Raw genomic sequence first — 25,694 nt, forward strand, 5'->3', positions numbered from 1 at the left:
AGAGATTTTTCGGGCAGTGAAACTACCCTGTGAGGTATTATAATGGATACATGCTGTTATATATTTGTCCAAATCCATAGGCTATACAGCAGCAAGGGTGAACCCTAATGTAAACTATGGACTTTGGGTGATAAGGAAGTGTCCATGGAGATTCATCAATTGCAACAAATGTACCACACTGGTGGGGGATGCTGATAGCGAGGGAGGGTGTGCATGTGTGAGGGCAGGGAAAATCTCTGTACCTTCTGTACAATGTCACAGTGGACATAAAACTGCCCTTTACAAAGAAAGTATATTAAAACAAAAACCAAAAATGTCACTCAGGGCTTACAATACTAATTTCAGGATTCTGAAATTTTTATTTACATTTTATACCACCAATATGCACAAGAGATGAATTATTTCTTCATTAAACAGAATTTCAAATCCTAAAAACATTTAAAATACAATAAGTTTGATGATTTTGCTCTATATTCTAGTTTTGGGTTTCACTGGGGCTACAGAGAGTTCAGTAGAGAATCTTACAAATATGCATTCAAGAAGAGATTAAGAATATTCTCTTTATTTCCCTATTTGACGTATGGAATATGTGTCTTCCTTCTTAGAAGAAAGAAGCACATTCTCTGACTCTCCATTTCCCAGGTTCTCCCCTGTTACGGATTTATATTTAGGCAAGAGTGAGAATGGGCTGTCCACCCTAGAAGCTAAGCTTTAATTGGTGATTGGTGTGAAGAAGCAGTCTTGGTATGACTATCGGACAAGAAAAAAATTTAATGCAAGAAACCACAGGGGCTGCATTTAGATATAACCCATTCTGCCTTTTTTTATTGCCTGGGGAGTGGCTCAGCTGAGGGTTTGGGTGGAATCTGGGCTGAATCTATGTGTAGTTGGGGCTAGAAATGTTGGCTCATTGGCAAGGGTTGAGCTTGGCAGAGGTTGGACGTCACCCCAAAGGAAGATTGGTCATCCTATCTCAGGCAGGTCGCCCCTTTCATTTGTTATTCTTTATCTCAGCATCGTGAGTATTTTCTTGATAATAATTATCACAATTTGTAGCTGGTTTGGTGACTCTTTGGTTTACTTATTTGTTTTATAGAGGAGGGCAAGGGGCTATGGTTACCTTATTCATCCAGTGCTTAGCCTAGGGCCTGGCACATAGTGAAAACTCAATACGTATTTGTTAAACACATTCCCCATTCATTTAAGTTAAACATAAAGCTGGAGAGTCCACATAGTTCAGTATTTCCAAGGCTTTCTCCTAGTTAAAGAGTCTAGTCTTTAAAATTTACCTTTCATATTTCTTAGTAAGAACTCAGGCAGCTAAGTGTGCTTGAACCAACCCGTCTTAAATGATCTTCTAGATAAACTAGAGGGAATTTGGAGAAAAGGATTTAAAACTACATCGTAGCCTCCCTTTGACTTTGTTGACTCTTTCAGTTCTACACTCAGCAAACTAATGTCTATTGCCAGAGACTCCCATTTGTTTATCTCCAGTAATACTTTCTGCCTTGAAGTCTACTTTGTCTAGTATTAATACCATTGCTCCAGCATTCTTATCCTTGCTGTTTGCATGACATATGTTTTATCCATTATTTGAACTTATCTTTGTTCTTATATTTAAACTGTGTCTCTTTCAACAATGGAAAATTTAAAAAAACAAACTTTAAGTGAAAAAGAAATAAAGTGTTTCTCTTATATACATTTTATACCTGGGTTTTGCTATTTTATCCATTCTGACAACCTCTGTCTTTTATTTTTACATTTAGTGTAATTATTAACTTGATTGCATTTAGGTTTACATTTTATTTTTTGTTTTCTATTTGTTTCAACTGTTCTTTTTCTCTGTTACTCCTTTCCTGGTTTCTTTTGGGTTAATTGAATATTTTTCACAATTCCATTTAAATTGATCTATTAGCCTTTTTGCATTTTAAAGTTATTGCTTAGACATTACAATATATCTATGCTTAACTTTTCAGTCTTTGAGTTAGTATTGTATTACCTCTTCTTACATGTTAATATTGTATATTACATGTTAATGTGGTATAACTTCTTTACTGTACTGACTTCTTAAATGCTTCTGACTTTTTCCATGGCCTTTTCCCAGGAACCCTGTCACCCACAAGAATGCAGCCCAGTTCATTCACTTGCTGGGAAGGGCCTCGAATGTGGCCCTTCCTACAAAGTTAATATTGTATTAACTCTTCTTACATGTGAAATGTAAGGAGAACCTGGAAACCATCTATGCCCATTTACTGCCTTCCCCACGGTCATTTATACTTTAGTTGTCATGCGTACTACATTTCTGTAGGTTAAACACTCCACACTACAATGCTAGAACTTTTGCTGTGATCTCACTTCTGTTAAAGTTTTGTGATTTTTAGGTACTAGTCTACCTAATAGTTTCTGGAACAAGAGTGAAAATCAAAGCCTAGTTTATAGCCTCAGTGGACTCCTTGTTTCTGAATCTGTCCGTGTGTATTTATAAATCGCTTAGAAGCCTACAGGAAGCCTCTTTATTGGAACATCCAATTGCAGGCTTTCACTTAATAAACTCGGTTTATTCATCCTCTTTTAAAATTTAAATTGCAGTGAGCATCCAAGCCTCCTTCCTCTCATACAAACCGGTTCTTGTGTTTCTTCATGCAAAATCAAATATTTATGGCATGCACTTTATTATAGCATGTTGGCATCAAGCTGCCCATAAAATTAAAATTAATCTTGTGTGTGTCTGTGTGTGTGTTTTGCATTTCCTCCTGAGACTGTATCTTCTGCCCTCGCTGCTTTCAGGATCTGTTTTTCCTGAGGTGAAATCGTCTTCATGGGTGGTGCTCTTCACATCTGCACTTGTGCTTTCCAGAACATTTACTTCTCTTCTTTTTACCTTCGTGTTTGTGCTGCCGGTTGGTAGCTTTTGAGGACCGTTTTATATTCTTTGATTCCTTCTCGAGATGTTTTCCTGACTCTGCCCCAAAGCCAACGAACCGCACAGAAGGGCACTAACTGTGCTGCTGGGTCGTGGTGTGACTTCAGGTCAGTCGCTCCGTTCCTTTGAGGACCGATGTACATGGAGTGATCAGAGGTTCCCTCTGGTTCTAACATTCTATGATTCTGACTTAAACTGCACTTTCAGTGACACACAAACACTGCCCAGCAGGGGATGGGGTTGGAGCTGCTATAGTCATAGTATCACTTTTTCACACACATGCAAAAGCACACACAAGTACATACAAACATACACACACACACACACACACACACACACACACACACACACACACAGCTCTCCTCTCTTGTTATCCTCTGATACTTCTGGTTTTGCTTATCCTCAGTCTCAGAAGCTGCTCTATCTCCTGATTCTCACCCTGTGTCTGGCTGCCTGTTCCTGGCTCTGCAAACACCCTCAGTGTTTATATTTGTGAATGTGGCTTTGACCCATTTCAGCTACCTGGCAATCCACACAGCTCTGCACCTGGGTTTGTACTCCTCCCCTGCCTGCTGAGTTCACCAGAGTTTTACTCCTTCATCCCTCCACCAGGCCTTCGCCTTCCAAATGGCCTCACCTGGGACAGGGGCCTTCCATTCTGCCACGCCTGAGGCGCTTTCCAGCATGGGAATGAACTGGGCTAACTTCTTGTGGGTGACAGGGTTCCTGGAAAAAGGCCATGGGAAACGTCGGAAATGTTTGTGAAGTCAGGACAGTGAAGAAGGGAGGTGGGACTGGCCCAAGGTGAGATGATGACTTAGAGGAAGTTGATTTTCAGGATTTCCTCATATCTTTTCCAGACACGCTTCCTTCCTTTGGTACCCCGCATTTCCAGTGCTCTCACACTGCTCCTTGATGCCTTAGGACCCAGAGTGGCTCCCTCACCTAGTTCTCAGGACTTCAAGTTCTAGATGACGGCCACGTTCAAGCCCTCCCGCCGGCCTCGCTTGTCCTGTGTTCTCTCGGTCAGAGCCCTGTGTTCTACCAGCCAAACCAAGAAGCATTTGTGTCACAGGCTGGCAGTGGTGTGAGGAGTGTCCGTTTCTGGATAACACGACTGAACCGGAAATAAGGAATTGGAAGATTCTGTTTGAAACCAAGCTCTCCTGCTTCCTATCTATGTGAACTTGACCAAGTAACTTACCCTGTCTTGAGTCTCAGTTTCCTTTTCATTAAAATGAGAGCGAAAATATTTTTCTTGGGGTCGTTACAGGATTTTTAGATAGAATGTATGCAAGCCCTCTTTGTAAGGACTGTGCAAGTGTGAAGATGTTTACTTAGGGTTTAAAAATGCTCCTCAGCCTCATCCGATACATCACTAATTGGGAAAGAGGTGGGTTTATTTGGAAAAAGATAAATCTAGAATAGTCCCTTTGGTGAAGTTGTTTCTTTAACATTGTTTTCCCCTGGAGTAAACAAGGGGAAAAAAAATGAACAAAAGATAAAGAGAGCATCTAGGTAAGATTTGGTGAGTGAAAGATAACATTTTTCGACAGAAGGTTCCATATCTACCTATCCATCTATTTTCTGGAGAAAGGACCCACTCAGTGGAATAATAAATAATATGTACTATTTATTGAACATCTACAATAGCCCCGCACTATACATACATTACCTCTACTTTTCAAAAAAACCCTTCAGAACCATAGAGAAGGGAATGGCTACTCAAAGAAGATGAGTATGTTTTATAAGTTTGCATTGCTGCAGGGGGTAGAGACAAGCTCCAAACTCTGTCTGCCCCCAAAGCCTGTGTTCTTTTCACGAGACCCCCCTGATCTTACTTCCCTGAGGAAGCTCACTGATCCATTTCAGAAGCTATACAGCACCTGGGGCACCTGGATCTCCTTCAAAAAATGTTCAAAAAACAAAGAGCAGGCATATTTCAAAATAATTGGAAGTTGACTCGCCTGAAGGCCCATGGGCTAGACCTGTTAGAGCTGTACTGTGGCCTGGGCAGTCTCCCCAGAACAGGGTCCTCTGTGAAGCACCCAGTAGGGAATGCGCTTTGTCAAGTCTGAGCCCATCCAAAGGTTGGCACCCAACATTATAAAGTGAGGGAGACTAAAGGAGCAGCTCCATCATGACACTGTGTAATTATTTTACATTAGTGTAATTCCTGCTTGAGTGCTGGTTAACCCACAGTACATGCCTGAAATGGAAGAAGCCCTTGTAGGTAAGCATAGACCTGAATGGGTAGTGTCTCAGCTGAGTGGTCTGGGCCAGGAGTCCCTAAAGTCACCACCACTTCCTCCATTCATGTTGAATTTGAGTCTGAGTTCACACTCCTGATAAGAAAGGGCTCAGCGCTCCTCAAGGGCGGCTTTCCCTTGCACGTGGCCAGGTGCCAGCCCATCACTGGCACTAAGGCAATATTTGAAGATGGCCATGGTGGTGAATGCTGGGAGCAGAGGGAGAAAATGAAGCGTCCACTAGCAAGGGAGCTCTATTTGAGTGTCTAGAATCTTGATTATACTTAAGTGGGATAAACAAATACCCAAATTTCCCATTGGTTTGGGGACAAAGCCATCTCTGGAGTTTTCCATGTTCTCCTGGTTCTCCTCAGGTGGGAACTGGTATTGGGGCTATAATAGAAAGGCAAGGAAAGAGCTCCAAATGGAATTGCCCTGCACAGATTTCAAATTCCTAGGAGAATTTGCATTCACCTACTGATTTGACTAAGCAGCTCCAAGCTGATGCAAATGACATGGAGGCTTTTACTAGGAGGAAGAAGCTGGGGGAGGGGAGGCGCTTACAGATTTCTAATCTAGAAGGAGGCTCCTCCTATGGGAGGCTGGTAGAGGGTAACTCTTCCAACTACCAAAGTAGTGTGGAAAGGCATTCTATCTTGTTTTGGTCAAGGTCTTGACTAAGGGCCATCGTGTGTTGAGGAAGTAAAGTGGCAATTTAGTAGATTAGACACAAAGGTCTAATATCCCTCAGCAGTTGTCCTTGGGTGATTTTCCCACGTGGAATTCTATAGAATCAGAATGATGGAAATTGAGGGCAGGAAGGGCAGTGTACGTGTGTGGAGGGGAGGGTTTGGCAGCAGGAATGAGGGAAGGGAACTAACATGTATGTGCTAGAATTGTTGCATGTTTTCTTCATTGGATCATTTCAACTGTGCTTTCAGGAAAGTAATTCTCCAAGAAACCGAGGCCCAAGTCTACAGTGGGTTGTTGGAGGTAGTGGTTAGACAGGACTAGAACCCAATATGGCCACTGGTCCTCCTATTGTTCTGTACGAAGATTGATCTCCACTGGAAAACGAGACTCTTCGCTTGGTCACGGGTACTTTCCCCTTTTCTAAAGGAAGCAGAAGTCCAGAGTGAGCAGGATGGTCAGGAGTGTGTCATGCTGTACCTCTCGGCGTCCCAAAGGGCCACACATGTAGGGCTTTAGGACATGGCTCAAAGTGACATTCCAATGTCCTAGTCCCCAAATTGAACCCAAATCATATTGTTTTGTGTACAAGTGAGCCAAGCCAGGACTTCTTCAACAAGAAGGCAAAAGCAAAAACCAAGGAACCTTGCAAACCAATTTTAAATAGAACAAAACCGACACATTTCCTAAAGCCATTGAACTGGAGCAAAGCCAGGTTAAAATATTCTCGGTGAACCTGAATCAAGCCAATGTTTCCCTTGGGTTGAGTCCATTGCCGAGGGCTCAGGTGCTCCCTGAGGCTGAGATTTGGCCCAGGAGGACACCAGGCTGGGGGTCCTGGCTCAGGCAGCTAAGGGGTGTGGGAGAGCTCAAGGTAGCCCTCACCTGGCCAGGCTTCTGACTCTTCATCTGTAATGTGATGGGTTGTACTCTTTCCACACTGTTTGAACTAAAACAAAATAAAACAGAAGCAAACTTTTTTTAGAAGGTAGCTCTGGGTGAAGCAGTTGTTTGTGGCTGAGTAGATCCAGAGTAAAGTATAAAAATAATAAAGGGTAATATTTACGGTGCCCTGTACTTATCTAAGCCTTTTCTCTGTAATAACTCACTAATCCTCACAGCCGTCCTTCTGAAGTAGGAACTATTATTATATCCTAATTTTACGTTTAAGGAAGCACAGAGAGGTTAAGTATATTGCCTGAGGCCATACAGTTGGTGAGGGAGTGCGGATTCAGATCCAGGCATTCAGACTAGGACTGCACCGGTTTAACCACTCTGCTCTGTTGCTCTCTTAGGCCAGCGGGCCAACCAGTTGTGTCAGACCCCCAGTCCATGTAAGAAACACGAAATCAGAATGCAATAAATCAGAAACTTAGCACCAATGAACTCGGGTCTCTATCAGGGATTTTTATTTTATTTTATTTTATTGATTTTTTTACAGAGAAGAAGGGAGAGGGATAGAGAGTTAGAAACATCGATGAGAGAGAAGCATCGATCAGCTGCCTCCTGCACACTCCCTACTGGGGATGTGCCCACAACCAAGGTACATGCCCTTGACTGGAATTGAACCTGGGACCCTTGAGTCTGCAGGCCGATGCTCTATCCACTGAGCCAAACCGGTTAGGGCTCTATCGGGGATTTTTGATTTTGCTCTAGGTCAGTGATGGCGAACCTATGCCACCTCTGACACGCGAACTCATTTTTTGGTTGATTTTTCTTTGTTAAATGGCATTTAAATATATAAAATAAATATCAAAAATATAAGTCTTTGTTTTACTATGGTTGCAAATATCAAAAAATTTCTATATGTGACACGGCACCAGAGTTAAGTTAGGGTTTTTCAAAATGCTGACACGCCGAGCTCAAAAGGTTCACCATCACTGCTCTAGGTAGTTAGACAGACAGGAGCAGAGCAAGGACGATGGGCCAGGTACAGAAGGTCATCAGCATGGAAAGCCCTGGTGGCTGGCAATGGACAATCAATTGTAGGGTGGGACCTCGCCCTCAGGGTGACTTTTCCTCTCCTATAACTGGTCTTGCGGTTTAGACCCCCTGACCTTTCCTCCCTAAAGAAAACATCTAGGCCTCAGTTGTATTTCAGCTCCAGGCCCAGGGAAGCAACAAAACCAGCCTCAGGACCGGCTGCATTATAATGACCCCCTGCCCTAGTGCCAGGCAATCAATCAGTGGAGACCACAACCCTGAATGGACACACCTGGAGAGCTACTGAATATTCTAGTAAGATCTTTCCTTGAGACCTCCCCTAAGATCTCCGTCCTGTCCTTAAAACCCTTGGGATGGAGAACCTAGTGCATTCTTGCTCCAGGGAGCATGCCCAAGCCTTTCCCTTTCCCTTCTTCACCCCACCCCAGGCACATTACCATTGGCTTCCTCACTCCCAAGCAATCTCCGTCTTGTCCTTAAAACCCTTAGGATGGAGAACCCAGTGCGCTCTCCCTCCAGGGAGCACACCCGAGCCTTTCCCTTTCCCTTCTTCGCCCCACCCAGGCACATTACCATTGGCTTCCTCACTCCCAAGCTCCAAGGGCCCTTCCTTTACCTCTATAACTTGTTCCCTAAGCCCATTTCTTCTAGGAATTACTTTTTCTATCTCTGTGATTTACCCAATAAAAGTTTTGTTACAGTTTGGGTCTTGGCTCTGAATTCTCTCCTAGCCAGAACCCAAGTACTGAGGTTGCTGAACCCAGGTTTGGTCTGACTTCACCAGTCAGACATCTGGTGCCATTCCCACTGGCTGCCTATAACAATGTGACCGGCAAAATGAAAGGTGGACTTTGAAGCCCAAATAGGCAGAACCCTCAGTTGGAGAAAACCAGCATCCTTGCTGGTACTGCCCTATCTCTGAGGAGAGTTTTGCTCCTGACACAACAGGTCGTACCTGATGTTGTAGGTGGTTGCCCCAGCCCTGAAGCCCACTGTCTAAAAATGTTGCTTTGCCCATAGTTGCAATAGGCTGACATTCTGAAGTCAAATTATTCAGCGTGTAGTGCTGTTTATCAGAAATGAGTGAATAATTTTATTATCTAACTAGAGGCCCATTGCAGGAAGATTCCTACAAGAATAGGGCTTCCTTGGGCCTATTCCTGCAAGAACAGGGCTTCCCGAGGCCAGAGCAAAGCAGAAAAGGAGCAAATCCAGAGGCGGGCTTCGCTCCCTCCCATCTCCGCTGCCTTGGCTCCCTCCCGTGTCCTCTGCTTCGCCTCCCTCCCTTCTCCGTCACTTCGCTCCCTCCCGTGTCCGCTGCCTCAGCTCCGCTCCCGTCTCTGTTACCTCCGATCCATTCCCTTCTCCGCCGCTTGGCTCCCTTCGGCAGTGCTTGGCTTCCTTCTACACGGTCTTCAGTCTTCGCTGGGCGCCTGTGTATGCAAATTAACCACCATCTTTGTTGGGTTAATTTGCATACTCTTCTGATTGGCTGGTGGGTGTAGCGAAGGTACAGTCAATTAGCATCTTTGTCTTTTATTAGTGTAGATTGTAAAACCCAAGAGGCTATCTACTTCAGAAATTCACAAAAGGAAAGGGAATATGAACTATAGAAGAGTGAAAAGTGTTTTTTTCCAACACGACAGACACAAGAAATAATGTTAAAACACATTTTTGACTACAGCGGGAAGGTCGGGGAGGGTTGGGGGGGTGGGTAAGAGATCAACCGAAGGACTTGTATGCATGCGTATAAGCATAACCAATGGACACAAGACACTGGGGGGAGGGGCGGGGTATGGGAGGCTAGGGGAAGGTCAAGGGGAGAGAAAAAAAAGGAGACATATATAATACTCTTTGTAATACTTTAAGCAATAAAACAATAAAGAAAACACAGTTTTGAAGGTGGTTTTATGATGGTAGACATATATTTATCATTTTTTAAATATTTTTTTTCGTTGATTTCAGAGAAGAAGGGAGAGGGAGAGATAGAAACATCAATGATGAGAGACAGTCATTGAACAGCTAGCTGCCTCCTGGACACCCCCTACTGGGGATCGAGCAATCCAGGCATGTGCCCTGACCTGAAATCAAACTGGGATCTCCTGGTTCATAGGTCGATGCTCAACCGCTGAGCACATCAACTAGGCAAATATCTTTATCTTTTATGTGTTAGTGACTACCACCACCCAGTTCTGAATGGAAAGATAACTGTCTTTCAAGATAGTTTCAGACAAAGTAAAAATGTGAAGATATGTTCAGTGCATATAATAAATTTCTTATTTTCTACATAAAAGAGATGCACTTTTCCCAGTCTGTGTCTTGTCTTTTCATTTTTGTAATGGTATTATTTGAAGAGCAATTTTCAATTTCGATGAAGTCCAATTTATCAAATTTTTTTCTTTTGTGGGTGTTTTTGGTGTCATATCTAAGAAATTTTTGTGTAACCTAAGGCCACTGAGATTTTCGTTGACTTCACTTCTTCATTCGACATATCCATTAAGATACACCTGTGCCAGGCTCCTCCCCTCTGAGAGCTCTAGGGGACAGAGGCATGAGCAATCCATCAAAGGCAGGCATTTGTTACTTTTCTAGAAGCACTTGTAGTTGAGACACCAAGGGGACTGCGTGGTGCAGTCAGGGCCCCTGGAGGAAGCAAAGGTTGGCTCAGGTGGTCCAACATGGGATCTCATGACCAAAACTCTGGTTGAAGGGAAAGTCACAGAGACCCTCAGAGGCTGGCAAAAGTGTTGCTAAGAGGGTTTGGGGAGCAAGAGAATAGTCTTCTACTGCCTTGAATGAGATTAGGCAGAATTTACTTGATTTTTACGAGCAGAGATCCACCTCTCCAATATAGCAGGGCTGAGATCCTTAATTTATAAAAAGAAGAAGAAGAAGAAGAAGAAGAAGAAGAAGAAGAAGAAGAAGAAGAAGAAGAAGAAGAAGAAGAAGAAGTCTGTAATGACTGACAGTGAGGACACTGTTCCAAGATTGTCCCCATTGAATGTCAACATCTCAGGCAGTTGGGACGGAAGGGCTGCGCATCTACCCTGTTGTCTTTTGGAAAGGCAAGAATGGTATCATCAGCTTTCTATCTCCGTACAGGGGTCAAGGCTGGTCTTTCTAGGAGAGGCATTGACGCCAGGAACCTTCACTCCCTCCAGTCAGGATGGTGACAGTGAGGCAGCTGGTAGGAGCACCAGCGTTAAGGCCTAGTTCATGAACAGCGGTTCTTTCACTTGGCAAAGAGGCTTTTGATCATGAAATTTATTCTTGTTTCTGCCCTAATAGGAGAACAAGCAATCTTCTCCCAGAACAGGATTGGCCCCTGGAATTATTTTTGGAGGAACTGGAAAAGAAATACAGCAAAGAGAGAGGCCAGCTCAGTTTTGCCTTTGGGTCAGAATCTCAGGATTCGACGGGAGAGCACTGGACTCCTGCTACTCAAAGTGTGGTCTGAGGGCAGCAGCATTACATCACCGGGGGGCTTGTTAGAAATGCTGACTCCCAAGCTTCACTCTGAGCAGGTGAAGAGCAGATCTTCTCCCCGTATTTCCCAAGATGGTGATATTACTGGCATCTCCTGCTTTGCATCAAGATCCTTAGCTGATTGATAAGCACCTTCCAGGTGTGAGAAGCACTGGTCTAGCCCGTGGTTCTGCAGTCCCTACAAATGCCCTGGCTACGTGGTCACCTGGGCCCCACTTAGTGATTCCAGGAACAGCCAGCCAAGGTCAGTCAGCAGATGAGAATGATCCCTTTTTCTTTTCAGGTTAGGCTGGCTAGGCAGATACCTGGACATTAGCGAATAAATTGCTATGCACTAATTTGCAAGGGCAGGTCAGCTGTTAGAGTCACCCTTTAAAACAGCTCATTTTTATAGCAAAAGCATTGTTTAAAGGGTTTGAAGGAAGCAAGAAGAGGACTCTGGCATGTGATTCTGTGTCCATTTAGCCTCAGTCCACAGTATATCTATTAGGAGAATGCAGCGTTATTGTGCGTACCATTCATGCAAATTAGTTCTCGTCAATTATTCTGCGTCCTGTTTAAATGGCCACATATGCTTTTCGTACCAAGATGAACAAATTGATGCTAGCAGTGGTTCCCACGATTTAGTGTGCATCAGGTTCACCCGGAGAGCTTGTTAAAGCAGATTGCTAAGCCCCACCGCCCAAGTTTTTGGTTCAGCTTATGTCAACATCTCAGGCAGTTGGGAACTGATGTTTTGCATTTCTAGCAATTCCAAGGTGATGCTAATGCTAGGTTACAGGAAGAGTAGCTTCAGATGCATTCTTAGCACACAGGAAACACCTAGACCCTTATTATTTGATGCTGTGCTCTGACAATACAGCAGATAGGATAAAGTCCAGCCATCAATCCAAGGTCAAGGGGGTCAGAGTACCTGGGACAACTTACATACAGAAATAAGCTAACAACATTCTCTGAGACCATTGATGTCAAACTTCTGCTTCCCACACCTACATCTGAATTGCTAACAAAGCATAATTTGCTTCATTCTTTTTTTTTTTAAATTATCTTTATTGTTGAGAGTATCACAGATGTCCCTCTTTCCCCTCCATTGACCCCTTCTACCCAGCATCCCTCCCCTTCCCCAGGTCTTTACCACACTTGCTTAATTTTCGATTCTTCTCTTAGTTTCTACCCACCACCGATGGCCAATGTAGTTCTGCTCGTTTGCTGTTGCCATCCTAAGTGTCTATTAGTTGGCAGGTGGCTCCATGGGTCAGTGTGGCCGGGACGTTCTGAGCATGGGGCCAGCTCTGAGCTGAATGAAGACTATGGTGCAGTGTATATGTATGAGCTCGACTCACATGTGTGCCCTCACCAGCTGAAGGCTCACACCCATGACTTCAGTAGGATTAGGGCGCAGATCTATTGTGAAGAGACCTGCAGCCCTTTAACTCTTGGGATTGCCTGGGTCGTCAGTGAACTGGTAAGTCTTCGGCACAGCACAGGACCCGAGCATCTCTGACCGAGGTTCCTCCTGGCAAATTTCTGCACCTGGGCCAGCCGCTCAGTTCTAAACGGTCTGCCATGACCTTTCAGGGCTGAAGAGCGCCTGCAGATGGCCCTGTGACGGAGGCTTCCTGCCAGTGAAAAACCATGACTGCACTTTATACCATAATTGAGCGGAGACAGGATTTACCTCATCGAAGCACCTTGCCTCTCTGACTCCATTTCATCTTATTAAAATAGACACTTGGGACCTTTTTTTTTTTTAAATAAAAAATTTATTGAGATGATGCAATTATAGGCTTTTCTTTAAAAATTATTTGCAACTCACTGGCCCTGAGAAAAGGCATTTTTTTTCTTTTTTTTTCTTTTTGTTACATTCATTTGATTCTGTCCCTTATAAACCCCACACCTCATAAACAACAAGAGATTAGAAATTAAACAAACAAAAAGAGAAAACAAAAAAGAAATTCTAGATTCGTTTGGGTTTGCAGGTGGTTGCAGTCACAAAGAGGAACCTTCAAGAATGTTCACTTGGCGTGTGTGAAAGATCCCGGGAGTTCGGAGCTGTTAGTGTTGATGCAGACGGGGCCAAGAGTATCAGGTTAGTCTTGGGGGTTTTAGACAGGCAGGGACCATTGTGTCCCCTCCCTCCCCTGCGCTGGCTTCCTCTTGTCACTCCCTTCATTCCAGGCTTCTGCCCAGAGAGGAGCAGGCTGAGCAGGTGAAAACTAACTAGCACCGAATGGAATGCCTGGGCGAAGAAAACCGCCCTTTGTTCTTTGTGTATTTTCCCAGACCTTTTATCTTCAGCTTCCTGGGTGGGAATGGGTCAAATGGGGGTATGACCGGGCTGGATCCCAAACCTAACTCCGTCCCTGGCATGCTGTCTGCTCCTAGGGCAAGTCCTAGTACCTCTCTAACACTCAGGTTTCCCTCTACAAAAGGAGTTAATATTTCAAAAATGTTTTCAGAGTTGAAACCTAGGCAGGGAAAGGTGGGAATGGTGCCGACTTAGTCATTTAGGTAAATCTTGCCATAGCCTTTAAGTGTCAGCTAAATCTACATCCTCAGTGTCAGAAGGCAATGGATCAGAGGCTCCAAAGATACCGTCGAAAGCAGCACATCCTAAGTTTGTTATTCCTCTTTTCCTGTGAGACCGCCCCTCCCCCATGATCTGGACCATCGGTGATGCTGCCTTAGGCCAGACCATGTTGCCTTGGTACAAAAAGATCTTAGAGATCATGTTACTTCCACACAACCAGTCCATCCCTTCGCCACTGCTACCTTCCGATGGAGAGGAGGCAACCTGACTAAAAGTGCAGGGAGGAGATGCTAGAGAATTTCAAGATGCAAGTGAGTGTGCCTATTCTGGACACGGCTGGAGAAAGCTCCCCTCCCTCTAGGTAATCTTCCTCTGCATTTTCCTTTCCCAAGTTCTGATCTCGCAAGCCAAGAATTCCCACGATGGCTGCAGGGAAAGACCAACTGTTTAGATCACAGATGTGCTTTTAACTTGGTCCCAGGTGGAATGTTCACCTCCCTTGGTATGTAGTGTTGAAGTGGGACATGTCATGCTGGATGGATTCTGCAGGTAGAAAGCAAGCTTTCGGAGGGCAGGATCGTGCCCGATTCACTTTTGAGTCCCTCATGGGTCTCACAGGTGCTTCATGAAGGCTGGCTACATTCAATCTGAAACTTTTGGGGTCTGCATGTGTGGGCACTGTACCCCTGGTGTCAGCACTGCCCAGGTGTTCTCTCAAAGAACAAATGAGAAGGTCTTTGATGTTAAGGGCAATCAATAGAAAATCATTATTGGTAATAAATACCTGGATGGGAAATCAAGACTATACTGGAATTAGCACCTTCTATTTCTTCTTTAAGTGGCTGAAGGTGTCATCCTGTCTTACATTTTCATAGAGAATATTGCTTTAAATACAGAGAAATCCTTGGGGCCAAAGGAATTTTCCTCCATAATTCATCCATAAGATTCTTGGACTGGAAAGTAGCCCGAGTCGCACTACCTGGGTCAGGTGGACGGAATGACATGTCCTCATCTTAGGGAAGAGCATCATGCCCTGGTGTCTGATTTCATAATCACACAAAGGGCCCCACTGAAAATCCAGCCTGTTTCTCCAGCCCTCAAACGCAGTGGCTTTCACAACACGCCAGGTATCTGGCTTCATCTCCCCCTTGGAGATACATCAGTCATCTCAGAGGCTGGTGTGCGGCTGCACACTCCTGAGAGACATCTGTGGCCTGCTGGCACCCAGCGGCACTGCCCCGTCCACACCGATTCAGACCAGACCCTCCCCGTGAGGAGCCTCTAACCTCCCACAGATGGTCTCTGACCTCATCACAAGCCTGATATTCTGGAAGTTAGAGTGGGGGCAGTGTGTGACGTGGGAGTGGCTGGCCACCTCTGTGTGTCTACATATGGTCTGATATGAGGCAGGAACAGAGCAAGAACAAAGAGCCCCGATCAGCTCCTCAAGTCCACGGTCCTGAGACCATCCTTAACCTATTGTGCCCTTCGCCCCCACTGGTGTCCTTGTCAGGAGGCTGGGGAAGGATTGTGTCTAATGGCTGGAGAAGAGGCGGGGGTCTGGCAGCCTCACCTGGGACCCCTGCTGACCATCACCTATGTACCCTGGGGGAGCTGAGGGAAAGAAGGAGGGGGTGCTCTGTAAGGCAGGTCCAGTCTTTTGAATTAAAACACACTGTGCTCCTCATATTGGATTCTGAACCTGTATTGGAAGAGGGAACTGAGACGGCTAGAAAAGGAAAGCAAATCTAAACAGCTCTCTAAAAACGTTATCAAAAGTACGAAGGGGTGGCGCTAGCCTCACTTTCCAAGATACAATCGATCTTATTTTGAGGGGAAAAAGAGCCACGGATGGGTCCACTCTGCAGCACAGCTATGCAAGAAGGACAGAAGGAAACGGTCATGTATCTGAGGGATTTGCTGTCTGCCCAGGCTGGGCAAACACAGGTAGCAACCGAGACTGCACATTCCAAGGTCCTCCCTTCTCCAATGCCCTGTGCCCTATGGGGACCGGGAAACTTTTAAAAAGCCTAGAAATTGCAAAAAAAAAAAAAAAAAAAGTTAGGTGAGGGCATGGAACTGACCACGTGATGGAGCACAGGCACCCTTCCTGCCTGCCTGGCCTGCTTGTCCCAGCTCAGAGCTTTCACTCCGTTTCTGGACCCTCAGGCCTGTGTGGTCTTTGCGGGTTTTCCACTGTGATCCCAGGTGCCGGGGCTTCCAAATAACCCGCAGCGTCCACCTTGGGCCGAGGCTGTAGAACCCTGAGCTGCGGGGCCCTCACGCCGTGTCTGTCTGCGGGATGGACACCCGTCTCCCTGGAGGACAGCAGCCTCTCAGGTGTTTGGGGCTCCCTCGGACGGTGGCCAAGTGCAGGGATGTGGGTCTGACTTAGCGGTGTTGGCCCCAAAGCACCCAGGCCACCGATTCTGTTTAGGTGCCAATTGCTACCCAGACTCTCCAAGAGGCTGAACTCCAGAAAAAGGGGAGCACGGGGGGGGGGGGGGGGGGGGGGGGGGAGGGAGAGAGAATGCAGGGAAGGAGAAAGAGCAGGAGAGAGAAAGAGACCTCTCCTTTTTCATTTTATCTTTTTTAACAGCATCCTCTTTTCCCTGCCCCCTGCCCCCCAAGATCCAACAGCAACAGGAACAGACCTGATCCACGTGGCGGGGGCAAGAGGACCTGGACCCTTTTGCAAGTTTTCTCTTTCCTGACGAGCTGGGCTTGCCACACTTTGTGAGATTTGCAAAATATATATATAATAGATATAATATTTCCATAGGAAAACAAGCTCATGTCTTCCCCTAGATGACTGACGAGAGTCAAAATGCGTGGTCATAAAAAAATAAAAACAAAAACACCGTGAAACTGACAACAGGTGGAAGGGCGAGGGTGAGGAATTGCAGATGGACAGATTCCGAATGAGGGGGGAACGTGAACTCGAGTCCCGGGCTCGTGCCGCCGGCCAGAATTCCAGCCCTGCCTTTGCTGGGTGGTTTGTCTAAGGTGCTCTGGGTCCCTCCTGGTATGCAAGGGAAATGTCACTCCCATTGCAGGCCTCGTCCTCTCCTACTCTCCATAGTCCCCTGCTCCGCCTCCAGCAGTCCTGGGGCAGCGGTGCCCTGGGCTGTGGCCGCTGAGACGGGGCTGGTGCCTTCAGCATTCATCCTCTTGGTATATTTGTTCATCCAGCTCCTGGGACTCGAGGTGCTCCAGACGGTCTGTCCGGCCACTCATGATTTCATCTGGGGTTTTCATAAACCTTTGGGAGAGGAAATGGAGGAGTTAAGAGATTATATTTTGCTCAAGTTGTTTGCACCCTGAACTTGAAACTAAAGAGAAAGGCCCTATCACCTCATAGAGCTGGAGAGCTACTGAAGCCAGCTATTAACGGTACCTTAGTGTCAGTTAGAAAAGGGTGCCCCTTACCCTGACTGCCTGAAAAATGGAGAAATAACTCTAAAAAGACGCTGCGATGATGGCAGGCAGAGAGCGCCCACTGGAGCTGTGCAGTGCATCCCACGTGACCTTGTGAGGGAACGCTGGTACAGCTCACTCAGCTGTGTTTCTTATTTTTAGAGAGTTACATTTTACAAGGACCCACGAGAGCTGTAGATCCACATCCATCCCGAACTGTGAGTCCAGGGAACAGTATTTGAAACTTGATTTTAACTCAAAGGATACAATTAAATGCTGAATGGAAAATTCTGATAATAGGACCAGTTAGTAGTGGTGGTTGGGAAAACCAGAAAGGCAAAAAGAAAATCTTTTTCAATGTTAACACGAACACATCCAAAACGTTAGCAACAAATCCTCTTTAGCCTGTCTTCCTTAACAGCCAGGCGCACACCACAAGTCTCATCTTCTTGTTCACGGGGTTCCCTTGGAAAGAACTTCGGTGACGTTTTGACCACGATTTCATGGTTCTGGAAGGCAGCCTAGATGCAAACGCTCTGCCCTACTGTGGGAGTGCCCTTTCCTCAGCCCCACTGTGTGCAGGCACGCCTTTCCCCTCCCATCTACTCTGCCCTGCACCAGATGAACTGTCTTCACACACACATTTTCTCTCATCCCTCCAGGTCCAAAGCCTACGATGACCACTTATCAAGTCAGGGACCCAGTCTCCGGCCTGCCCACCAGGGCCCTTTGTCATCACACCCAGGAAACTCTTGATTTCCACTGTAAATCCTCCATCCTTGTCTGGCCAGTCTTCTTCCTTCTATAGTCATGGCTCATGGCAGCCTCCCAACCTCCAGCTCGGCCTCTATTGGAACCCTCTCTACTCCTTTCACTGTCTGAGCCCTACTCATGCTTTGAGCTCCGCCTCATCATCCAAGAGCTGCTAATGGAACCCATCTATGTGGAAGCCTTCCTCCCTCCTCTCCCAAACATCTTGTACCGAGCACCCACAATGTAATGCGTCACCTGACTATACCCTGGATTTCATTCCAAGAAGCCTTCGTTTTGTGGCAAGTCTGGCTTGCAACACTCATTCTCTCAAAAGTGACTAATCTGCCCCGCTAATAGCAGGATTCTTCCCCTTACATCTTGTTGAAAATCACTATGGGAAACCTGGGAACCTTCCAGCTACCACTGCTTTTCTTTTCTGCCCATATTATGGAGGCAGCAGGATCTGTAGCGTCTGCAGTCTGTCTTCTACCTTTCCTCCCCTCGCTAACGCTTCCCCCTCAACACCTGAAGTCACTGACGATGCCCTCCAGGCCATGCCCACAGATAGGCGACGTGTGGCCCTTCAAACGACCCTTTTCTTCTTTGACTGCTTTTCCATATTAAGCTTCTGATATTCCAAGCTAGGCTCGTCAAGAAATATTTATTGAAAGCCTCCATAAGGTGTACAACAGAATTACACCAAATGTAATCTTCTACCTTCTAGGAGCCTATGACCTAGTTGTGGGGAGAAGGACTTCACTATCAAAAATGCAGCCCACGCCCTAGCCGGTTTGGCTCAATGGATAGAGCATTGGCCCACGGACTGAAGGGTCCTGGGTTTGATTCCGGTCAAGGGCACATACCTTGGTTGCAGGTTCCCCGGCCCTGGTCGGGGGGTGTGCAGGAGGCAACCAATCGATGTGTCTCTCTCACATGGATGTTTCTCTCTGTCTCTCCCTCTCCCTTCCACTTTCTCTAAAAATCAATGGAAAAATATTTTTGGATGAGGGTTAACAAACAACAAAAATGCAGATCACGAAGTGGTTTAGGGCCAAGAAATGACAGAATAAGATATCTGTGTGTTTGAGCAGTTGCAGAAGGCCTCATAAAGGCAGCCAACTGGAGGTGGACCTAGAGGGTATATATGTTAAAAAGCAAAACTCAAAGTGATAAATGTTTCTGATACAGGGAACTGCATCTGTGTTGCAGGGCGGCTGGCAGTGTATATAATGAATTTGGGAGGCAGGAGAGTGGACCAGAGGTGGGCAGAGAATGTCAAATTAATCTGGGGGTGAATGTGAAGTCTAGATATCAGTCTCCATTGCTCGGGAAGCAACAATAAGGCTGTTGCCTCTCTCGAATCTTCCACATCTCAAGAAAGTGCTTGTCATTTGATAAACTCCAACCCGGAACCTGCTCGTAAGAAATCTTGGGACATGCGGTGCCTGCAGCACAGAAAGGAGCCAGTGGACAATTCAGCACAACCACTGGCTCGGGCATAGGAGAGTCACGGTAACGGCGGTGTCAAGGCTGGCTGCTTGACACAATGGTGATGCCAGTGATGAGAAGCAAAGGTGGGGGGGGGGGGGGGAGGGGAGATTTCTAGCATGTGAAGGTCTGTCTTTAATGTTGCATGGCCAAGATACTAACGTTAAATTTAAATGGACAAGTCCTATAAGAAGCCATTGGAAATGCAGATTTGAAACTTCAGGGAGGTTTTAAAGCTGGGTACAAAGATTTAAGAGTCTAACCACTGAGGTGATAATTCAAGCTATGTGACGGGATCAACTCATTCAGGAAAAAAGCACGTAGCATGGGAAGAATATAGCCACGGACTAGGTGTGGAAAGAATGAAGGGAAGCAGCAGCACAGCCAGCAAAAGGAGGGCTCTTTTTCACTTCAGTTCCTTCGGGGTCCGTCTCTTGAGCGGCCTTTTCCATTGTTTTTAAGATCTCAACTGTTTTCACTGCCCCTTCCCAACACTAAAGCCCAGGTTCTCCACTCTTTCCAGTGAGCTCACCTGCACACAGACAGTGTCATTTTCTATCTGCACATAAACAACTCCAAACCCACGTCTCGAGTCCCATCTAGAAGTCGTTTCTGTCCCACCTGCCAAAACTCATGGGCTCAGCTTGCTTGTTGATCCCACACTCTCCCAACTTTCACTTGATCTCACCATGGCCATTACCCCCCATGAATACCAGCGTTCTCCTTCTCCTGACTGGTCCTTTAGGTCCCTTCTCCTTCCTCTCCTAATTCTTTCTCTCTTCTTACATTGTACTTGGAATCACAATCTATGTGGTAGTTTCAATGGTTGGAACTCAGTGTGAGGAATTCTGGGAAGAGGAATGTCTAGAGCAACAGCTTTCAGTGCATTATAACAAATATATTGTAACACACACACACCTGAAACAAAATTTTCATAAATGAACAGTCCCTTTGAATTTCATGTGATACATTCTGATATTTTCAAGCCCAGGTTCAAGCCCTGGCGTTGCCATTGACAGTGTCACTCTGGCTGCTCCCTTACCTACACTGGATGCTAATGGCAGGTAATACTATCTGAGCATTGCATTGTTTTACAGGGGAGTCAGACTGTGTTTACTTAGTTTTGGTTTTACTATAGGACAGACATAAATTTAAAAAAAATGATTTTTTTCTTAAATTCTAACAAACCAGCACCTGGTAACAGATTCGTAGCTCCGGTGGCTTTGAGTATCGGATAGGCAGGTGGAGATCTTAACAGGCTCCCTCCTCCCTCTTATTAAAAGAAAACAATATCCTCCCCAAAGAAGGAAAGGAGAAAAAGGAAGTGCTACCTGAACAAAAGCCTTTGTCCGGGCTCCTTCCTGATGATGTTTAGTTTGTAGTAGTGGCGCAGGGCTCTGGACATTTTCTCATAGGTCATGTTTGTTCTGTTCTGTTTGTTCAAAGGAGGAAGAGAGGAAAAAAAGCACAAAGACACAATGAAATGAACCTCAGAAAAGGCGCTGGGGGAGCTGTTAAAACAAAAGTTCTTCAGCGGCTGCCGTGGCCCCGAAGTTTGGGAAGCTACCTGCGCATCTGCGGCCACCCAGGCCCATTAGTTCCCACCCCTCCGCCGCCAAGACTTCTCCCAGTGAATCACCCTTTGTCAGAAGTCCCGGAGGGGGAGGGAGCTCCGGCTAATAGGGCATATCCCTCAGCAGCCTCCCTCACTTCCTTTCCCAAGACTGCGCTCTGCTGTGCCCCAGGAATTTCCTGCAGGTTCCCACTATCTGTGGGCCATCCTTCACCTTCTGACCCACAGAGGAGTGCTTTTCTCTTTTTTGTTGCAGTGACCTTTCTCAAACTGTGTTTCTGGTTGGTCATTTTAAGGAAGAGATATTTTGTTGCTTAAATTCCTGTTGTGGAAGCAAGAACACAGAGGTTCCCAGCGCTAGCGCTGGGGCTGGGGCTAGGGCACCATGTGGGAGGTGCAGAGGGATTTTTCCCAGGACTCGCGCATGAAGTGTCTGGCAGTGGAGTGGGCCCTGCCCCGTGTGGTCATGGCCAGCACAGGTCCTCCAAGGCTGCGGCCAGGGCAGAGCTCGCTCGGCTGTGGCCCCCTTGTCCTCTCTCACTTGGCTGAGCTGGCACTGTGCCACTATGCCACCCACTTGTCTGTGGTCAGCCCTGGATCTTGGTTACTTGATTTTTTAAAAAGTAGGAATACAGATTTAGTTATTTAGTTTTTTTTTCTTTTTTTTGGGGGGGGGGGTTGGGGGTTGGGGTAGGTGTGCTCTTTGCTCTATTTACTTTATTTTGTTGTGGTAAGAACGCTTAACATGAGACCTACCCTTTTAACAAATTTTTAGTGCATAATGCACTGGTGTTAACATGTTGTACAGCAGACCCCTGGAACTTACTCATTTTACTTAAAGAAAACTTCATGCCCATTGACTAGTGACTCCTCAGTTTCCCCTCCCCCAACCCCTGGCAACACCATTCCATTCTTTGATTCAATAATTTTGCTTATTTTAGGTACTTCATAGAAGTGGAATCAGCCAGTATTTGTCTTTCTCTGACTTGCTTACTACACTTCGCATAATGTCCTCAAGGTCTGTCCGTGTGGTCGCATACGGAAGAACTTCCTTCTTTTCTCTTGCAGGTACAGACCACAGTTCCTTTATCCCTTCAATCATGGATGTACATTTGGGTTGTTTTACCTACTTGTTACATCTGGGCCCTTGAACAGTTTTCCTAACCCTAAAAGGCTTTATCTTTTAGATTCCACTCCCTCTTCCTAGTGTGGGAACTCGTGGGGCAAGCCTACTTCTTGTCCTGTGTGCTTTGAAAGGGGGATGTTTTAAAGTCAGAATGTCAGTATTTTCCGTGGGAAAGGGGCTTTCGGGAACATGGGAGTTTCCGACTGAGCGGAACAGAAGCCACGCTTCAGAAGGCTCCCTCGTGCGTCAGAGCCCCATACGCTTCCCCGTTACCAGTTCCTAATGACACAGGTAACAGGGCCAGGTCAAGGGGGCGGTGAGGGCTGCTCAGCCCTCAGCCCGGAGGCCAGGATATGCAGAGCTCGCTGGCACCTGGCCTGAGCCACACCGGAAAGGGGCATCTTTAATGATCTCCTTCCCTTTGCAACTGTCTAATTGTTGGCCCAGTAAGGAAGAAACTAAATGATTACGGGCAGACTTGGGAAGCAGCAGACAGACAATTACCCTCCGACCCCGGCAGAAAGGCTGTGTTTTGGCACCAGTTGACAGAGCAGATAGCTGGTGCCCTTTTACCTTATGGTTTCCCCACAGTCGAGCCAGTCCGTTGGGATCCACTATCCGGAATATTTTGGATTCTTTGTCCTCCCATCGGATGAAGTTTTCGTACCGGCTGTCAGAAAGCAACTGATAGACGTAATCCCAAAGCAGTCTACAGTCTGCCGAGGAAAAGGGCAAGAAAACGCTGTTGAAAAGGTTTCTTGTCGAGAGCAAGAACGCAAATCAGAAAACAGTCGAGTGAGTAACTGCTCTGGCCTACTTTGGATGGACGGCCTAACCTCCCGTCTGACAGGGAGACCTGGGCCCCGAGGGGCACGTGGGGTGGTGTTGGGGAGGGTGACCTCTGTCCTGTGCGGGCCTGAGACCATCCACTCCAACTGCCTCCTTCCAAGAGGGGGACACAGTGACCGGGAGAGAGGAAGCGACTTGTTCACCGTCATGACCCATGACCTGACTTTGAGCAGAGCCCACAGGAGAGAGAGAACCAGCTCAAACTGCAAATGCACTGGCCCTGAAAGTGTGCTGAAAAGTGGGCAGGCAGGGTGGCAGGCAGGAGGCGAGCCCTGATGTTCCCGAGAGAGCGGGTGGATCAGTGGTGGTGCTCAGATGACCTGGGGCTGGAGGGTGATGCTGAATGAATAAAGACGAGAAGATTGGGGTCGGCTAAACAATGGCAGAAAAAGAAGCCTGCTGCGTGAAGGGCTGTGGGGAAAGAAAAACACCATGGGACTCAGTGACCGTGACCGTGGGAGCTGTGACCGGCCTGCTGCTGCTGCTGCTGCTTTTTTTTTTTTTAGGAGTACAGATATTCTCACTACAGCATACTTGGGAGGTCTTTAAAACTGCTTTATTATAGGGGAAGCAGGGTAGAAAGAAACCCCGTACAAAAAATCCCTTTCTCTACTTTACAACGGGTGCTCCATCACTGGGTTGGGCAACCAAGATTTATTAAGTGAATTCATGTAGGCCGGGCCCTGAGCTAGGCTTCTAGCAAATTCAAAGAGAAGATGCGGCCCTAACCGGTTTGGCTCAGTGGATAGAGCGTCGGCCTTCGGACTGAAGGGTCCCAGGTTCGATTCCAGTCAAGGGCATGTACCTTGGTTGCGGGCACATCCCCAGTAGGGGGCGTGCAGGAGGCAGCTGATTGATGTTTCTCTCTCATCGATGTTTCTAGCTCTCTATCCCTCTCCCTTCCTCTCTGTAAAAAATCAATTAAAATATATTTTTAAAAAATTAAAAAAACAAAAACAAAGAGAAGATGCCTTTCCTTTGTGCTAGTGCGCTCTGGGTTTGTGCCATCATGGGATGTGGTTTGCCTTCTAGCAGGTGGGTGGGGGCCGACGGGTACTTTCTAGGTCTAGTTCATGTTGGATTGGCCTCTGGGTGAGAATAAGAGACCCAACTTCCAGGTGCTCCCTGTGGACCGGGAGCTGTGCCAGGCCCTCGCCAGCATGACTGGTAATAACTGACGAGCCGCAGGATGCCGCGTATGTACTTGCCACTCTCACACGTTATTTCTAACCCTCTCACTCCGAGGTCCTGGGACTTGAAACCCGAGGCCCCTGCACTACAATGTGCTGACTCCCTCCTGCTGGGCGCGGCCTGGGAGACCTGGGAGGGAGTGTCTGGGTTAGACCTGGAGTGTCTCAGAGCCAGCACGTCGCCTCCCAGAGAAACAAACACACCCTTCTCTCGAGTGTACCTACAAGAGGAATGGAGTCAGGTCCCCTTGGGCGAGTTTCTTGAATCTCCCTGAGGTTTGTGTCCTCATTTACGAAACGGGACTAAGAGCCCTTACTCTGCAGGAGTCATTTTCGACCTTTTTCATCGAGGGCACAACATACACCATCACTGAAATTCTGCGGCACACCAAAAAATGCATTTTTTGAAGGTCTGACAAAAAACTAGGTATAATTTTGATTCATTCACACTAGAAGGCTATTGTTGTGTTGGCTGTTGTCATTATTTAATTTGACAATCTAAGGGAAAAGAGGTCGGTGCCCTGAGTAAGTAGTCAGGTAGGTATTACCTGTCTAAAACATTCTGGTGACACACCGGTTGAAAATCGCTGCTTTACAGGATTATCAGATGAGTGATAATGTGAGTGAAGAGAAAGTAATGGAAGTAACGACGGTATTTTTTGGTGCTGTTTGCAGGCGCTGTGCTGTGTACTCTGTGGGCAGGGCTGCATTTGGTCCCTGTGACACCGGATGAGGTATTTTATGGACAAGGAAGCTGGGGCGCAGCTCCGGAGGGACACAGGATTCTAGGTTCCACGTGACTCAGAGGCCTGTGCCGGGCCACACTGCCCAATGCGGCTTCTATCCTCAGAGAAGCTGGTGAACAGGTATATGTTTGTAAAAATTTAGGACTTTCCAGAGCAAAGTTTAACTCTGTTTAGTGCACCTTTTATGAAATCCAGCGTATTCTCTGAACAGAAGGAACTGGCATAAAATATGGCATTTTCTGGGAGGCTTAATTTTTCTAGGAATTACCATGAAACTTAAAATGATCATAAATCTTGCCCTGGCGGGTGTGGCTCAGTTGGTTGGAGTGTCGTACCATACACCAATGGAGGCAACTGATTGATGTTTCTCTTGTGTCTCTCTTACATCGATGTGTTTCTTTCTCTCCCTCTCTAAAATAAAAAAAAGTAGCTGGCATTAAAAAAAAAATAAACCATAAATCTTTAGTGTCTCTTACTGTATTCTTTTTCTCCCAATTACCTGCATGTAAAAGTTAATGTGCCCTGGCCGACTTGGCTCAGTGGATAGAGCGTCGGCCTGTGGACTGAAGGGTCCCAGGTTCGATTCCAGTCAAGGGCATGTACCTTGGTTGCGGGCACATCCCCAGTAGGGGGTGTGCAGGAGGCAGCTGATCGATGTTTCTCTCTCATTGATGTTTCTAACTCTCTATCCCTCTCCCTTCCTCTCTGTAAAAAATCAATAAAATATATT

General features: G+C 46.4%; 1 protein-coding gene across 5 annotated transcripts in view; it reads right to left on the reverse strand.

The window, feature by feature from the left end:
* Positions 1–16,396: 16,396 nt before the first annotated feature.
* The window catches only part of ETV6 (ets variant 6), a 222,775-nt gene continuing 213,477 nt past the window's right edge, over positions 16,397–25,694 (reverse strand). For all 5 annotated transcript variants that reach the window (XM_014540208.1, XM_014540210.1, XM_014540209.1 and 2 more), the window contains 3 exons: positions 22,753–22,895; positions 20,812–20,912; positions 16,397–17,084 (listed from right to left, as the gene is read on the reverse strand). In XM_014540208.1, coding sequence (XP_014395694.1) covers positions 16,979–17,084; positions 20,812–20,912; positions 22,753–22,895 — 350 coding nt within the window. In that variant the 3' untranslated portion in view covers positions 16,397–16,978. The remainder of the gene's footprint in view (positions 17,085–20,811; positions 20,913–22,752; positions 22,896–25,694) is intronic.

This window comes from Myotis brandtii, unplaced genomic scaffold, assembly GCF_000412655.1.
Source record: "Myotis brandtii unplaced genomic scaffold, ASM41265v1 scaffold237, whole genome shotgun sequence".
NCBI lineage: Eukaryota > Metazoa > Chordata > Mammalia > Chiroptera > Vespertilionidae > Myotis > Myotis brandtii.